This window comes from Ciconia boyciana, chromosome 4 (genome assembly GCF_034638445.1).
Source record: "Ciconia boyciana chromosome 4, ASM3463844v1, whole genome shotgun sequence".
Lineage (NCBI taxonomy): Eukaryota > Metazoa > Chordata > Aves > Ciconiiformes > Ciconiidae > Ciconia > Ciconia boyciana.
The window spans coordinates 42,388,567-42,405,539 of NC_132937.1; the positions used below are offsets into that span (position 1 = coordinate 42,388,567).

A 16,973-nucleotide genomic window follows, 5' to 3' on the forward strand; every position below is an offset into this window, starting at 1 on the left:
GCACTCTTTAATTGAAATGCCAAAAAGAGCTCTGGCTTAAAATAAATGGTCACAGGATCTTGTTTATTTTGCCTCAACCATTCCGCCTGAGCCTGCTATGACAGTGTGGAGCGTGGCTCCTCTGGGACACCAAGCATACAGCAGGCTAAAGCAGCAAGCACATGCCTTGGTGGTGTTAAATCATAAATAAAACAGCAGCAGCAGGCACCTCCTCTGAGCATAAAAAGCAGAAGCCGTCCTGTAACTCATTTAAGTCCTTTCTTCAGAAGCAAACCTTCTCCATTAGATTCCTGAAATCTGCTTTACTTCGAGGAGTACAGCTCTTCAACTGAGCTCAGAAAGGAGCCTGGCAGTATAGTCCCCTGCAGCAGAAATCTCCAGAGCAGGCACAGCATGAAAAGCGTTGCCCACCTGCCTTAAGATTAATTTCCCCCCAGCACCATTGTCACTTGTGCGTTCACCCCTTCGGGCAGGCGAGAAGACAGCCGTACCACCAATGTGTGAAGTGCTTGGGAAACGGGTTTGAAAAAGCCAAAGGGGAAAATCAGCACCCTACTCCTCTGCTGGCACCAGCCATTTTTAGCCTGCCTGCATTGATGGCCCTGAAACACTGCGCCTTGCTGGTACGATGCTGGTGCTAGTGTAGACAACAGGAGGGAGCAGGGCAGATGCAGGAAAATGTACACAAGCCTGAAATTAGGAGCATCAAATCAGTAAGTGCAAAGGTAAAAAGCAGTGATGGAAAAGGGGTGATCCACAAGAAGGTCGCTGGCAATTTGACTCTTCTCTAAGGTCCCAGGTGGCAATCTTCCCTTCACCATCAAAACCACTTCGACAACAAATTGCGGATGAAAACCCACTACTACCAAGTTTCCTCATACCTGTGTTTTATGAGTACCTATTTACAGGTACAGATATTTACTGACACAGTCAGGTAGCTGTCTGTTAGTCTGCTGTGAGTGGGGTAGGTAGGTGTTGCATATTCAAACTTTACATGACTGATATGAAGACTAGTCTGGGACCCACTCATTTTGGAAACGTGCAGATTTCTAAGTTTCCAAGTTTTCTTAATTTGTGCATTTAAAGAGAAGAGTTGGCAAACAGTAATACAAGACCTATTAACCTGCAGAATGGTTCAGTTGTTGAAATTTTTGTCCGACTGTCCTGGTAAATGATGAAATGATGGCTTTCATGTATTGCAGTGAGAGATGTATTTATTTTATACACAGGCTTATCATCAACTTTAAAAAGACAACTAGTACTGTCATTATTTTCACAGGGAAAGTACATTCCCCCCCTCCCTTAATGTTCATATCTAACAAAACTTTTTTTCCCCTCAAAAGTACTGCTGTGTATATCACTAGGTGCACGCTCTATCTGATGGAGTCGATTTTGTCTCCAGGCTCTGGGTGATTATGTGGCTGAGCTCTAACTACAATTACTGATGATGTGGGGGAGAGCTGTGTGTGTGGCATTCATCGGTGAAGACTAGACATCCCTCCCTGACACCCCCCTTCCCCTCCCTGTCCCCTGACGCTGTCACTGCCAGTTTTCCTGAGAGTGTGAAGCAGGGGATTAGCTGTGCTTCACGAACTCCGGCAGCTCCATGCCCGTGCACAGGGTAAGTGCTCCAGCCTTCTCCAGGGCAAAGGCGGGGTGAGCAGCATCAGTGAATTTGTGCCTGATGGCAAACAGCACCAGTCCTCTCTCTGCGTTGAAGAACAACAGTCTGCCACCACTGTAATCCAACAGGATGCCGATCCTGGCCGGGTGTTCTGTCACACGGACATTGCTCATCACACTGGTGTGAAGAAATCTGTAAAGCAAGCTACAGGAAAAGGGAAACCAGAACACAGTGAGCCTCCTCATGGCGATTTACCAGAAATAACCTACCGCTTAATTCCCACCTATTAACAGGTGGCCGCGTACAGCAGCCTATCACTTGGCAACACCATTTTGCTCAGTCCGAAAGCAAAGCTTTCAAAGCCCTGCCTGACATGCTGATGAGCCCTTTCACTTGGCACCTTTGGACGGTCAGGATAAAAGCAGACTTCCTGTAATCATATTCATCTATATCTTTCTTATTACATGTCTTTGTGGGGATTTAAGCATGAGCTCTGCTTTGGCAAAACCCTTTGCATTTCAGATGTTTCATTTAGGTAGTTATGTCCATGCATCTATATGATTTCACACTGAAAAAGCATACTTGTTTAGATCAAGAGCACCTTTACACCATCAACAGGCTTACGCCTTACAAACCTCCAAGCAGCATGGCACTGGCCTGCTGAAGACTACCTCAGTGCCTGGCAGTCCTGCCACAGTGGCTGGTGGGTGTCTGTCGCTGTGGAGGACAAGGCAGGAGAAGGCATTCCCTATGGAGGCTTGACATCTCCTTCAGATGGTTATGGATTCTAAAAGGACTGCATTTATGGAAATTAATACACTTGCTGGGATTTTGTGAGGCAGCTTGGGATATGAGCCTGGAATGACAAAGCAGCAGCAAATTATTTTTTTAAGTTTTATTCACTGGCTGGCTGAAGGGCAGTAAATTGGTCTGTTTGAGATTAATTTTATTTTTTAAGGTGCTTTGTAAGATTTTTTTAATTAAGAGGAGGTCTAAAGTTCCTTTGTTGTTGTCCTTTTCTTATTACTCAAATTTGCAGAAAGAAAGCAGACAGATCCTTTCTGCTCTCATGATTCTTGAAGCTGGCCAGTTTTATTTATATGAAGGACAAGTAACTTCCCAAGCAGCTAGACTGACTCAGCTTTACCTGGTTTGTGTAGGACAGCACCGCATGCACCAGGAGGTATCACTCAGCCCCAGGATGTTGCTCCGTGATGTTGCCTCATAGCAAATCCCAATCCTGTAGCTTCTGCAGGCAGAGACAACGGTTTCCCAGTAATGACATCCCCGAGCGGGCAGCAGTTCACCCAGGACTGAAGGAAACCTGTTTGTGGAAGAGGTGTACAGTGAAGTGAGTGTGGTGGTAGACAAGCATATTGTGATATTTCTTACTGTCATGCCATGCAGCTGCATCTAAAATTACTAATGGATTGCACTCTGTTCTTCTAACTGCAGGGTTTTATAAAAAATTTGAATGTTGTCACTGAGAGTCATTTCATCTTTGCACTGAGATGGACTCACCTTGAGGACTGAAAACTATGCAACTCAAAACTATAATTTACCCAAAATTATATGAAGCTAACAAAAGGTGGAAAAGGTGACTTTGGAGGCAAAGAGACCTCAAATTTAGCAGGCTTTTTCAAACTAGAAAGCATGGCTGTTTTAAGTAGATACAGGGAGAAATATCTTGTGTGCATTCAGCTGTAATAGTAAAAAAAAGTACTTAAACCAGTAATACCTCATTACCTTTTAGGAAGTTGTATCAGTATGGCACAACTTATACAAGTGGACCTGTGCTTGTGCTAAGACCAATATCAGTATGTCAGAAAAAATCATGTTTGCAATGGATGGAGCTAGCCTGGTACAACTGTTGTAACATATCCCAGGAGCACTTCCTAGCTCTCCAAAGCCACAGATGCTTTGGAAAAATGTTACCAATAATGCCCTCAGTAGAGGAGCAAAGTAAAAGGATCGATTACTTCTACCCACAATATTTTCAAAAGTAAGCTCACAAATCTGGCCTTCTCGGGGCAGCAACAAGTTGCTTTGAGACTGAAGTGCTCTGAAGGATCAAGCAGTGACTATGGACTGAGGCAAACCCAGCAGTCCCAGCAGGCAAACAATGCCTTTGACTTTCTGGAGGTTCCTCAGTGCAACACTGAACTCTTCCCAGCACCTACATCAATACTGCCACTGGCTTTATTGAGATATTGCAGTGCTTGAAAGGGGGTGTGTGTGTGTGTGTGTGTGTGTGTGTGTCAATCACACAATGTCCAGGGGCTACATGACTGAAATGATTCGGTTCTTCTACAAAATTAGTTAGTGCCATGTGAAAGGTACCTACAGGCAAAACTAAGAGTGAGGGACCCATCCTGAATCCCGCAGGGTGGTCATGCTCATCGTGCTGCTACTCACCCAGTGAATTTGGCTTTCTCAGGAAGGCGGATCACTGTTGCATTAGAGGAGATTTGCAAAGCGGGATGGGCTGTGTCGCTCAGCAGGCGAAATCGAGTTCCTGATACAATTCACAACAAAGAAACACCAGTTCTCAGAGGCTGGCAACGTTAACATGAGATGAATCATAAAATGTTAAGCAAAAATTACCGCCGTCTTAGCTGGACAGAGTTGAGTCTGCTGGCAGGTAGGAGCGGCAGAACATTGGGCGCAAATGCAAGGACTCTCCGAAGCTGTGCCCAATTGGGACAGCAGTCTATTATTCAGAAATGTAGCTAGGTGATAAAGAAGTCTTCAGTATTCAAGAAGGTTGAAAAAGTTTCAATCAATTGCTTTTTCAAAATAGCAGATTTGAATTTTGAGGCTGGTTTGGAAGAACCATACATGATTTAACATTATTTATCTGGAAACCTTAAAGTTTAAATCATCCATTACATTTTAAAGCGGTTCTGCACGCTTCCTCATCCCTGAAACACAAATTCCATAAGGTTTTAATTGCGGGGTTTTTTTAAAGATCATGGCATCTTTTATCAGAATGTTCTCTGCCAAACTCAAGCAAACTGAGGTCCCTGAAGAATATTTAATCATTTCATATCTCTGACAGAATTAAATGGTTTTGCTTCTGAGGTCACATCAGTTTTAAACTGACATAAATCTACCAACTTCAAGTCCCTGATTGTGCTAATTTTAAGCAGATAAAATACAATCCCTTTCATCTCAATAACTTGCTTACTCCCGTATCGGAAAGTTGAGTTATGATTATTGGAGGAAAATGCCATCTTTGGCTGCTTTGCCCCTCCTTCCTGTTTTGACATCAGAAAATGGTGATCTACCTTTAGTCGAGATGAGAGCTGCTTCACTTTGTTCACTTGTCCCAAATGGGTTGACAGCCCTCAAGTAGAAGAAATAGTTCACATTGGGCTCCAGGGATACTTTCAGTTCAGGTCTCTTTATACCAGCAAAAGATCTGCAAATTTTGAAGATTTTCATACATGAAAATGTATTCAGATATCCAAACCAGGACAGAATAATTGATGCAAACAGCTAAGCCACCTAAGAGTATTGTTGACTACTGAAACAGCAGGCACCACAGAGAAACCCCAAATTGGAAGGCGAACACTGTTTTCACAAACAACTGGGTTTTGTAGCAGCTTTGGCATTTTACTTGAGGTATCCTCCTTACTTCGTCTGACAAAATTTCAGGCCTTTATTCCTGTACCACCTTCTCACTCAGTGCAGTCATTTGGTGTAATGCTCACTTCAAGTTCATTTTGCAGCATAAGTCATCACATAAAATGCAAGCAGCACAGAATCAAATTCTCATCCGCCTCCTGTAAAAAGGCTGCATTACAAAATGAACAAGCTTCTGAAGAAAAAAGCCCTTGTAATTAATTCAGTTGCATGACAGTGAATGCTCTTGTTGTGTTAGTACTGATCCAAAAGAGAGGATACCCTTACCTGAGACCGCACAGAAACAGTGCACTTCTTATCATGAACTCCTTGCTCACAACTTGTTCATCAACAAAGCCTTGGCTCTGTCTCATTCATGGTGCTGTGCACTCTTAACAGGCTGGTTTTGCAAGAGGCAGCAGCAGGGGAACTGCCTTTGCACAGTGCCCTGCTTTGACTAAGTCTCCCCTTTGTGGTGCCTCAAAAGCTCCAGCCCTCACATCCTCCACTGCTGATGTCTTGCCACACTGCAGGAAAGCGAGAGTCAGCACCCACTCAATCTGCTTCACAGGCGCTTTGAAGTGCCAGTGAAAGTACTTTGGATGGCTAGAAATATGCCAATTTTATTTTCTATACTGTCAGGAGTATGAAAGATTGGCTTAACAAATTCTCATACACTGTATCCTTATTTTCCTCATTTTTGCCTTGTATGATAACAGCAAAGCCAGATAGTATATACCCATTGCATTGTACGCCTGCAGGTAAAGACTGTTTATCTGTATAAATTAGATAATTTCCTCCCAGAAATGCTTATAGGAATCTTCAAGGTAACTATTTAAATTTTCAGGTGTAATGCAGGTCTTTTGAGATAACACCCCCATCCTCTACGCTGAAAGATGGGCAGTGTAAGGAAGGGCCAAAGGCAGGAGTCTTGCTCTGCTCTCCAGCAAATTCACAAACAGGAGACATGCCTTTGGAGAGCGTGCAAGGCACTTTCCCTTCCACCTCAAGTTTGAGAGTGGAGCCCAGGATGGTCTCCCTCCTCCAGGTAATGTCTCTATGGGGAGCTAGATTAAACAGATCACCTTTTCCAGCACTAATTACTGTGACCCCAGAGGAGGTAAGGCAGGCAAGTCAGCAGTCAGATCAGATCATTACTATTCATTTGTAGTGGCTGTTTTTCCACATATGTCCCACCAGAGAGCAGTATAATCTGAAGAATAATCAGTGCTCATCCATCAGGATTTTTCACACAGCTGTCTCTGCCGCATTTATCACATAAAGGTAAAATCCCACAGCCCTGCACACACCAAATTCCTGCGAACACCACATAGAGCTCTGCGTCTAGGAGGATGGCATCCTAGGAAAAGACTGGTACATCATCCTTATTAGTTTGTAACAGGTATTTTGTACTGACAGCTGGCATTGAAAGTGATTGAAAGCACTGAGAAAAAGCACTGGGTGCTCCTGTGATCTTTTTTTTTTCAATTTGAAAGAATTTCGGAGAGTTTGGTCCTCTTGCATGACCAGTGTGGGGCCATGCCACCTTTGGGAAATGTGACACATTAATGCCAGAACTGATGCAGTAAACAGAAATAGGCTACCCAAATATGGTAGCAATTGCACGGTTTGCTTCACCCTTGTGACTAACCAAAGCCCCAACCATGAGAGCACTTCAGCAAGGCACCGGGAGTTCGGCAGGCTGGTCAGTTCTTACTGAAAGGTTCAGGGAAGAGGTGCAACCTGATGAGTTGCCGATGAGAACCTGAGATCATTAGACTTGGAAGAGGAAAAAGGCTCATTTGAGTATAAGGGACAAGACAAAAAGGAAAGATGAGTCAAAGAAAAATACAAGATGGAAACTGAGCAAGGACGCAAATATAAAAGAAGTGAGAGAAAGGAAAACGAGGATGGAAGCAGAGGCATGGGAAAAGAAGTGGGCACCTAAGCTATGAAGAAATTTGTCCATGCTTCCTAGACAAGTCTCACCCAATCTGTTCCTCAAAAGCACCATCCTGACATTTTCGGTGTGAATCTGAAGCACAGACCACTAGAAACAAGTTTTGAAGCAACAGTTACAAGTGAGATGAAGGGAGGATATGCTAAGCTATTCGTCAGAAGCTGTTTGTGGCAACATGTAGATCAATGTGTCTTAGGCACAGTGATGCCCTCTATATGGCTCTTTCTTCTGTCTTCTGGAAAACGCCATGTAAGTCAGTGTCCTTCCAAAGAAATTAGGAGATCTTCTTTTTCACTATGTGCTATTTAACTGATGGCTACTTAATAAAACACAAAATTGTTTCTAAATCCAAGTAGACAGGTACATTCTGGTGTAATGAGTAGACCTAGAGTATTCATATTCTGGAGCCTGGATCCCAGAGTGTGGGTATTCAGAAAAGAGTTTGGGTCCAGCCAACTGCAGAATAGGGTCAGCCATCAAAGTTCAGGCTTGGATCTCTTTCAAATGTGAAGTTCTCCAAGTCAGAATTTGGTTGCATGTTTAAATCTGAGAGCAATAGCATGCCTCTTTTCAGTTGTAATAGTGAGACAGAAAAGTCTGGACTTTAAGCAGATCTGGTCAGTAAAACAGTGATCAGATTTTCAAATAGCATTCTCTGCCTGGTAATCTATTTTAGCCAGCTTTAAGCTGCCTAAGAATAAGAGCCCATCAATTTTAGCTATGATTAAGGCTTAAAAAACAGTCCTGCTGCTGCCAACTAATGAAACAGAATATGCCAACAAGAAGGAATTTCATCTGCAACACTCTGAACTAGCTCCAAGCTCACAAGGGGCTGCATGCAAAGAAGAAACAGATCTTGCTACTGCCTCTCTTTCTGTTTAGAGGACAGGGTGAAGGGGAAAAGTGAATACTGAGCGGTCCTCAGCAATCACTGTAGTTTGTCATGCTTCAGGTTATGCATAGGAGAAGGGAAGGAAAAATGCATCCTTACTATGTTGGGGAAAGCCTGTTTCATTTCAAAGTTCTTGTAACAACCTTTGCAGCTAGATCTTCCTCAAGCTCACCTAAAGTTTTGAACCATGTAATTTTGGTCATGAAAGAAAGAGAAATCCACCTACAACATTTTTATGGCAGCTATTTTCTACTTTAAATACACCTGCCCACTTTATAGATGATTGGAAATGTAATAATGTTATTATCAAAGCATGAGGCATCCTAGCCTTTAGCCTAAATGTTATCATATTTGCACTATCCCCACAATGTCTTGGTATCATGATACAAAATTCAGTGCATAGCAATTCAAGACATATTTGAAGTTAAATATTCTAAGTATCTCCTCTTAATCCCTCTCTTTATAAGAGGAATCTTTAAGTCTCAAAATCGAGTCTCCAAATTTCAGGTACGTGCTATTCAAAGCAGAACAGAAAGGAGTTCCATGTTTCCACTTTTAAATTGCCAAGGAATATTATTGTAGCAGTTGTCTGTTAAAGTTGTGATTTTCCAGGGAAACCTGATGCTGTGTTTTGATGCACGTTTCTCTCATCTGCATCCTCATTTATTTCAAGGAAACAACGTCTAGAGGATATTTTTTAATATTGCATGAACCCAGCAAATGGTACGCCTCGCAGTGATTCAGAACGCCCTCTGTGCCGTAATTGTCATCTCCACCCCCAAGATCCCACTGAAACAGCACCTCCAGGCCTGTGCTGGTACCACCTATGTGGAGTTAGAGCTGAAAGCATGTGAGCTTCTCAAGATACGTGTAGAAGCACACAAAAGGGTTGTACCATGGGCGGAAAAAAGCTCTTGAAGGTAAAATAAAGAACAAATAGCTCTGAGTTTGCTCCCAGCTGTGCTGCATGCTTCCTTTCCTCTCCTCTGTCCCAGCTCTGTCTGTCTTGGGGTTAGAACACCAAAGCACCGCCTGCAATGCTCCTTGCTGCTATCTCAGATGGCAAGCCCAGCACAGCCAGAGTGGAGGAAGATTCCCTATTTTCCACACCTTGTTTCCTGAGCTGGCAGGTGTGCTGGGTTTGGCTGGATAGAGTTAATTTCCTTTATAGTAGCTAGTGTGGGGCTATGTTTTGGATTTGTGCTGAAAACAGTGTTGATAACACACAGATGTTTTAGTTGTTGCTGCACTGGTCAAGGCCTTTTCAGCTTCCCATGCCCTGCCAGGTGCACAAGAAGCTGGGAGGGGGCACAGCTGGGACAGCTGACCCCAGCTGGCCAAAGGGCTATTCCATGCCATATGACGTCATGCTCAGCATGTGAAGCTGGGAAAGAAGAAGGAAGGGGGGGATGTTCGGAGTGATGGCATTTGTCTTCCCAAGTAACCGTTATGTGTGATGGAGCCCTGCTTTCCTGGAGATGGCTGAACACCTGCCTGCCCATGGGAAGGAGTGAATGAATTCCTTGTTTTGCTTTGCTTGTGTGTGTGGCTTTTGCTTTCCCTATGAAACTGTCTTTATCTCAACCCATGAGTTCTCACTTTTACTCTTCCGATTCTCTCCCCCATCCCACTGTGGGGGAGTGAGCGAGCGGCTGTGTGGGGATTAGTTGCCGGCTGGGGTTAAACCACCACAGCAGGACAGTCACGTGGGCCATGCAACGGGAGGGAGGCTTGCTCTCCTTTTTCCAGCTTTAGACCTGCTCTATCGGTAGACAGAAAATTTCAGTTGCTAGCAGTGCTGGTCTTGCATTGGCAGAGTGGAAGGCACTCAGTCACTTCCACTTTCACAGACTCACTGCATACTGTAGTAATTTCTGCCTCTCTGAGTCTTACAGATTTCTCATGATGTGATGCATGGTTTCCATCTGAACAGCCCCCACACCTAATCCCTGGACTACATTTCTTGCAGTTTTCCATCTTCCACCCACAGCTCCATTGACTTCTCAGCACAAAGAGGCTGTACGGTGAGAAAATAGCAGAGCTCTGGAAACTGAAAGAAACATTTCAAAGCCTCATAAAGATTCTGGAAAGAGAACCAACCCAGGAAGGAGCTTTAAAACTACAGCAGCAGGCCAGGGACTCATTGTTGCAGAAGATTTAAGATGGTTCTATACAAAACCATGTCCCTCAGGTGACAAGCTGGCAAGGAGAGCGAACCCAAAGGGGAAAATATAGATTTTATTATTTTTATGGTATTTAGAAGGAAACTTTTTATGAGGATTTATTTCCAGATGTTCTGCAAATTCTCTCCCTGGGGAGCTGGGACTGCTCCAGGACTGCTCCAAGGACCTTCTTGGAGACATTCAAAAGCTGCCTGGGCAACTGGCTCTAGGTGGCCCTGCTTGAACAGGGGTGTTGGACCAGGTGACTTCCAGAGGACCCTTCCAACCTCAACCATCCTGTGATTCTGTGACATGCTACAGGGGGCCATCCCAGAGCAGGGGCTCCACACATGTCTCCGGCTGTTCGATGGGGGCATTTCTCCCTGCCTTCTCCCTTGGCAGTGTCCCTTGCCTTGGATGAGCTCCCAGGATGACATGTGCAAAAGGAGCCTTGTGGGATGGGACCATGCTGCTTTCTCCAGGACTTCCCTTGGATGTTCTTCCCCAACTTCTGCTTTCCTGCTGTGCCCCCAGCAGCAGTTTTATGAACCTCCCAGGGTTGCTGAGAAATGTGTTTGAACTCCCACTCAGGGACTGGGAAATTGGTCAACTACAGGGCTGCTGCAAGCATGAGAGGCACAGGCTGTCTGTCAAAGGGCTTCACGTTTGGCTGGTCCCCAAGATGAGTGTTGCTCAGGAAACCTGGGAAGGACAAACTTCAAGCTTTCAAGGAAAGCAACTAGAAGAAACTACAGCATTTCCAGGCCCAAATGCTCCTAGGTGTGCATAAAGACACAGTTTTCTTCCATCTGGTATAGGTACCCAACATAGGAACTCTGAGCTCCCTAAGGTACTTCCAGAAGGCAACTTCTCACTATATCAGCTACATAAGGAATTGAGTTTTAGTCCTAACTAGCACTTTGGGTGCCTTGGATGGGAGCAATACAAGCAGTACGCTCCATCTACCAGTTGGCTCTTTTTTCCTTGGCTTTATGCAAAAAACTTAATAGAAATCTTAAAAAAAATTTTCTCCATCACAGAAACATCATCGCCATTATAGAAGCTTTTGAGGTTAATCTCGAGGGGCTGCTTTTGGAAAAGGAAAGTGGGGCATTGTTTTGAGGGAAAATAAGTGGTAAAACATGTTTTTTGACACTGTAAAAACAGGTCAGAGCCCTTCTACAAATACAGAAATTTAAACTACAGCAATTCTGAGAAAATTAATGATTTTCTCCTGTGGGAATTTTTCACGCTTGTCAGTAAAAGGCCAGCTTCTGCCCACAGGGAGGCCAAAAAGTCAAATGTGACTTAGTATAATTATAAACATGTTAGATTTTGCACAAGCTCACTTGAGAAAGGGAATGGGTCAGTTCTGGCAACTTTTTGCCACTGTTATCACCACACAAGCAAACTGCTTGGTGTTATCAACACCTCACTTACAGATTACAGAAAACGGCACACTTTCTAGTTCAGTTTTGAGAAGAAGAGGCAATTCCAGTTAACAGCAAAGAAACTCAAGGGTAAAAACACACAGCACAGGTTTTGGAAGCATCTACAACAGTGACCAACAGTGACTTTGACAGGGACCTGATGGCCTCATGAAATATGTACGGAACAGAGCAGGTCATGGCTGCCCTTCGAAAGGCAGGAGAGCGGTTTGAGAGATACCTCTCCTTGATTGCATTATAACACACCACACTGGTACTGTGTAGAAGAAAAAGTTTCCTAACCCTGCAGAAGTTTTTAATTTCAGTTTTTAGCCTACTTTTGTAAGGAGCAAGGTGTACCTTACAAAATTTCACTGTCATACTTGTCTACTAGAAACCTGTGAATCCTTTAGATTGCTTAACTAATTTTGACTGCAAGGGGTGGAGCTCTTCCCCCTCTGCCACATCTCTATGAAGTCCATGGAACTAGCGCCTGGATGAAGACCCTAACGAGGCTTCCCCCTAGGAGGTGAAGACAGACAAACTCAGCTGGGCTGAGGCTCTTCAACAGGGTTCCATATGGCAAGCCATCCCACCTCCCAAAGCTTGTCAGACCTCTGCAACTGTATTTTGCTGGAATATTGTTGTCATTGTTTTTAAAAAACAAACAAACAAAAAACCCCACGCCCCAAGGACATACATACAGAGCACCACATAATTTTCTCTGCTTTTCAACACAGTGTATGATTTCACGGCTCAGTCGTGCCTACGTCCCTCCCCACCCTCTCTTCTATGCAGCACAGACTTAGTGTAGGGGAAACCAGAGAGGGTCTGGCATAAGCAGACACCCCCCCCAATTTCAAAGCTGCTCTCCAGGTTGCTCGTTGACCCCTGTGGCATGCCTGCAGAGCCGGGCAGCGCTGGGCTCAGATGTGCTTTGGGAGGGATCTGCCCACACATCCAGACAGTGCAGAAGGGTCACCAACATTACTGGGACACCCAAATCACCCTTGCTATGCCCCAAGCTGGCTCCTATCTTGTTCACCACAAAGCAGAGAACAAACTGGGCAGGCTTCTCCATCCCATTCCTTCCCATGGGGCTCAGATGCCCTCCCCTGCCCTGCCCGGAGCCGTGGCAGCTGTGGGGCAGCAACTGCTCCCTCGGATAGCGCAGCCCTGCAACTTCTCGTTGACTGCAGATGGCGCAACATCTCCAGGATTTTGGCCCCAAATGAAAGGGATTGCCCGGTTAAGCAGAATAAAAAGGAAGTATTTTTATGCCTCAGCTTAATCTCATAGATTAGTGTCTGTCCTGTAAGTTCCTCAGCACACAGAAGCAGATTTCTTCCTTGCGCGACTGAAGGCAGAATAATCTCTGGTATAACGACACGCTGTCTGGGGGACGGTCATTAGCAGCTGCCTAATCCGACCAAGTGGTACTTGCGACCGTGGCACTGACCTGAGACCCTCTCCTTCTGGCGAGTGCTGTCGGCAGTACTCCAGGGTGAAGGATTCTGCCGATGCCGAGCTGGCACACCAGCGGACGGTGGCCGTGTCCCAACACACCGTGCAGTCCTCGGCCTTGATGGTGGGGACAGCGGGCGCTGGGGACACAGGGACACGTTAGCTGTACCACAAGGAGGGCGCCAGCAGCTGGCAGGGGATGCTTACAAGAGAAAGGAAGAATCACCTCCCCAAAAACCCACAGAATAGTTAGTTTTGCTGATCCAGCAATGATCTTTTGCTTGTTCGTGTTTCAATGGCAGAGGGCTACATTATGGGGAAAAAAACTCCACGCTGGGAAAGTCACTGTGAATATTTGTGCATTTCTGTACATTCTTGGAATGCCTGTGCAGAGTTTTATGCCTTTCCTTAAGCACATTTTCCTCATTTCTGCCAATCTTCAAGGAGCAGAGCACCAAGGCAGTACTGCCTACAGCTCTCCCTGCATCACCTCAATCCCCTCCTCAGCAGTCCCTGCATGAACTGCATGAGAAACAAATGTGCTGCTGCAGAACTGACAGGGAGATGCTGACTTTCTGCTTAATTATGTCCTGTTTATTTTTGCAATGCTAAAATTTGGTCCTGTAATTTCTCTTTTTTAGAGCTTCAGTTTAAGAACTACAGGCCCAACTGCAAGACAGAAAACTGAATGTAAAATAGCACACTGAATGCAAGTAATCAAAAGCTATTGTGTGAAATTGCACATCCAACATCATAGGCTGAAAATGGTTTAGTTGTATTCACTTGCTCTTTCCCTTTCCAGGGAATAGCAACATAAACGAACCTTACAACATATTGTTGAAACTTATAGAAACAGTCTTAATACCAATCCTTAAAACAAAGGTTATTAATTAGGAAAGGTTATTACCTAAATTAATTAGGTAATTAATTTAGGATGAGAGAAAATGGCCTCAACTTGCATCAGGAGAGGTTTAGATTGGATATTACAAAAATCTCTTTACTGAAAGGGTTGTCAAGCATTGGAACGGGCTGCCCAGAGAGGCGGTGGAGTCACCATCCCTGGAGGAGTTCAAAAAACATGTAGATGTGGCACTTCGGGACACAGTTTAGTAGGCACGGAGGTGTTGGGTTGGCGGTTGGACTAGGTCATCTTAGGGGTCTCTTCCAACCTTAATGATGTGATGATTCTATAATTAAAGAAAGGTCTTTTGCTTTTAAAGAGATCGTGTTCCAAATAGGAGGCCTAAGACAAAAGTAGAAATTAGACAATTTTATGACAAGATGATCTTACAGAACTGCAACCAGCATTCCAGATGCATTCTGTTTTGTAAGAAAAATAATTTTTTATTAGTAGAAAAGGAAAGAAAAACACCCACGAGTACATATTGATTTCCTGGTTTAGTGAAAATCAGGAGGTTAGCAGTTCAGGTTAAGATGTACTTGATGTTTTACTACAGGAACAGCTAATCTAGGTATTCAGCAGAAGAAAGAATCTGTAGGATAGATTCTCATCTGGTAATACATCTGGGTAGCTCCCTTAGGAATAATCCCTTAATTCTCTTCTGACATACTTGATTATTGCCTGTTTTTAAATGCATCTGTTTCTAAAGAATGAAAAATTAATAGCTAAATCCCCTAATACCTGCATTCAGCAACTGACACACAAACCCACATTTATGTATGTGCAAATAGTATGTCAGAAGACATAAAGCATTTTTTAAAAAATTTGAAATTATCTGTCTAAAAAGTAGATGGAGTCAGCATACCAGAAAATTTTACTGTTACTGTGCTTCTGAGATTTTTTTAACAAACTAACTGCAGTTAGAATATATATCTGATTTCCTGGTAATATTCCAGCACTCACATAAGTGATCTTAGAAGAGGCAAAGAGCTGAAAAGGGCAAATACTTACTCTGTCCCTCAGATACAGGGTGAGAATCACATAGGTTTTGAACAACAGAAGAAGGTGCATTCAATCCTATGTCTTCAGGATTACAAAGAGCCTTCATCTGGAGATCAGTTTGAGACAGACTGGGTGGTGGGATATTTGCTGCCTTCAGCATCATTCCCTCACAGAAAATACTGCTTGGAAACAGTGTGTTCCTCAGGGAAGGGGAGGACAGGCTGCGAGTTTGGGAGGTGGAGGAGCAGGAGATGAGAGGTGCTTGGGGGGATGCTGCAGCAGCACCCGCCTGCGTTCCCCGCAGCTCCCCAGGCCCACTACCACCTCCATGGGTGCACTCCCAACAGGGAAATGTTGTGCGGGTTCCCAACACCTGGAGAGGCACAGCTTTGATCCACTATTAATGTGTATGTTCCTGTAACTGCATATACCAGCAAATTGTTTTCTTCTATGTGCCAACTTTTAATCTGAATCACTGAAAATAAACTCTCTAAATTCTTGCTTCTGAGTTCACTGGGCTACTTAAAGAACCAAAGTCTTCTAGCGTTATATCAAGGTAGGCGGGCTCACACTGAAGAACTGGTTTCCACTATCAGTGCTCAACTTTCTGCCTCTGACATTAAGGGGATGCAGCGGTTTTGCATCAGTCAGTGCTCAGCAGTGTCCCCACAAGTCCATCTGGGGCTCAGTTCACTCCAGAGAGAGTTCACCTCAGCTTGAGGGAAGGTATTTAATAAGTCCTTATTTGATCTAGTTTATTTGTTTTCTTAAAGAAACAGGCCAAAGGAAGGCATGAAAGACTTGAGGAAATTAACTTCGTCAGAAGGCTTCAGTTTTGGGAAAAAGAATGGTGAGCCTGATGCCAAAAGCCAAAGACAGTTCTTAAAAATAACAGCTTCAGAGAGGTGAGAACCCCTTTCAAAATTATTATTTATTAGCTAGTAATAACTCATTATTATTTGACCATTTTGCAGGAATTCTGCACCATGCTCACAATTACATTGTTGAGGCCATAAAATTTGAATTTCTACTTTGAATTCTCTGGAAAATCATCTTTGCTAAAAATATGAATAGCAAATTGAATATCAAGGAGAGTTATCAACAAATTAGAAGTCTAGTGAATTAAGAAAAAGGCTTGAAGCTGTGGCTGCTGCCAAGTGATTTCAACAATACACTCAGTGTTGTATAGAGTTATTTCATTATGAAATTGTTAAATACCCTTGTCTGTATTTTGTGACTGCAAGAACGGAATGATTGTTTTTATCCTGTAGCACTAAAAACATTGTCTGGCAAGAGGGCCTCAGACACAAGATGCTTCACCTTGCTCCTAATTCAAGAAGCAATAGTTTTTTCAATACAAATTATTAAAGAAATTAAAGCTCAGAAAAATTAATTGGTCAAATGAAGCTCATAAACAATACTCATCTGATTACTCATCTTAATTTACAACACTTAAACAGCAGCAGAGCTTCTCAGCCACACCTGAGATTTGCGTCCCACTGAGCTAGACACAGCATGTAACCTCGGTAAAGCAGGCCTTCCCCTGAAAAGTTAATTATTTAAATCAGTGCAATGTAGATGTATTTGGGAGGATGGCAGAGAGGCAAAAAAACGCAGCCATCGCCTCATTCTCCACCGGAGAAGCAGCGGCAGCAGGGACTAGCCGGGCAGCTTTCTCAGAGCTGCCCCGGAGCATGGCAGTGCACGCAGACGTGAAATTCATCATGTGCTGCCCCAACGCTCCAGTCACGAAGCCTGGAAACATCTTAAAGTCTGAATGCCTTCAAGTTTCCTCCCAGGAGCAATTATGCCGCTATCTCTCAGCAAAAAGGAAAACGACTGTGAGTTGCCTGCTATCTGCCAGATGGGCTAAATGAAGCAGTTTCTTCTGTTTCAGTAACACTATGGACTAGAATT

General features: G+C 43.9%; 1 protein-coding gene across 1 annotated transcript in view; it reads right to left on the reverse strand.

The window, feature by feature from the left end:
* Nucleotides 1-1,575: 1,575 nt before the first annotated feature.
* Nucleotides 1,576-16,973, reverse strand: part of CMYA5 (cardiomyopathy associated 5) — a 48,567-nt gene continuing 33,169 nt past the window's right edge. Inside the window, exons 11-15 of the mRNA XM_072860154.1 lie at nt 13,149-13,293; nt 4,912-5,045; nt 4,040-4,139; nt 2,772-2,948; nt 1,576-1,828 (exon numbers count right to left, since the gene is read on the reverse strand). Of these exons, the coding sequence (XP_072716255.1) occupies nt 1,576-1,828; nt 2,772-2,948; nt 4,040-4,139; nt 4,912-5,045; nt 13,149-13,293 (809 nt within the window). The remainder of the gene's footprint in view (nt 1,829-2,771; nt 2,949-4,039; nt 4,140-4,911; nt 5,046-13,148; nt 13,294-16,973) is intronic.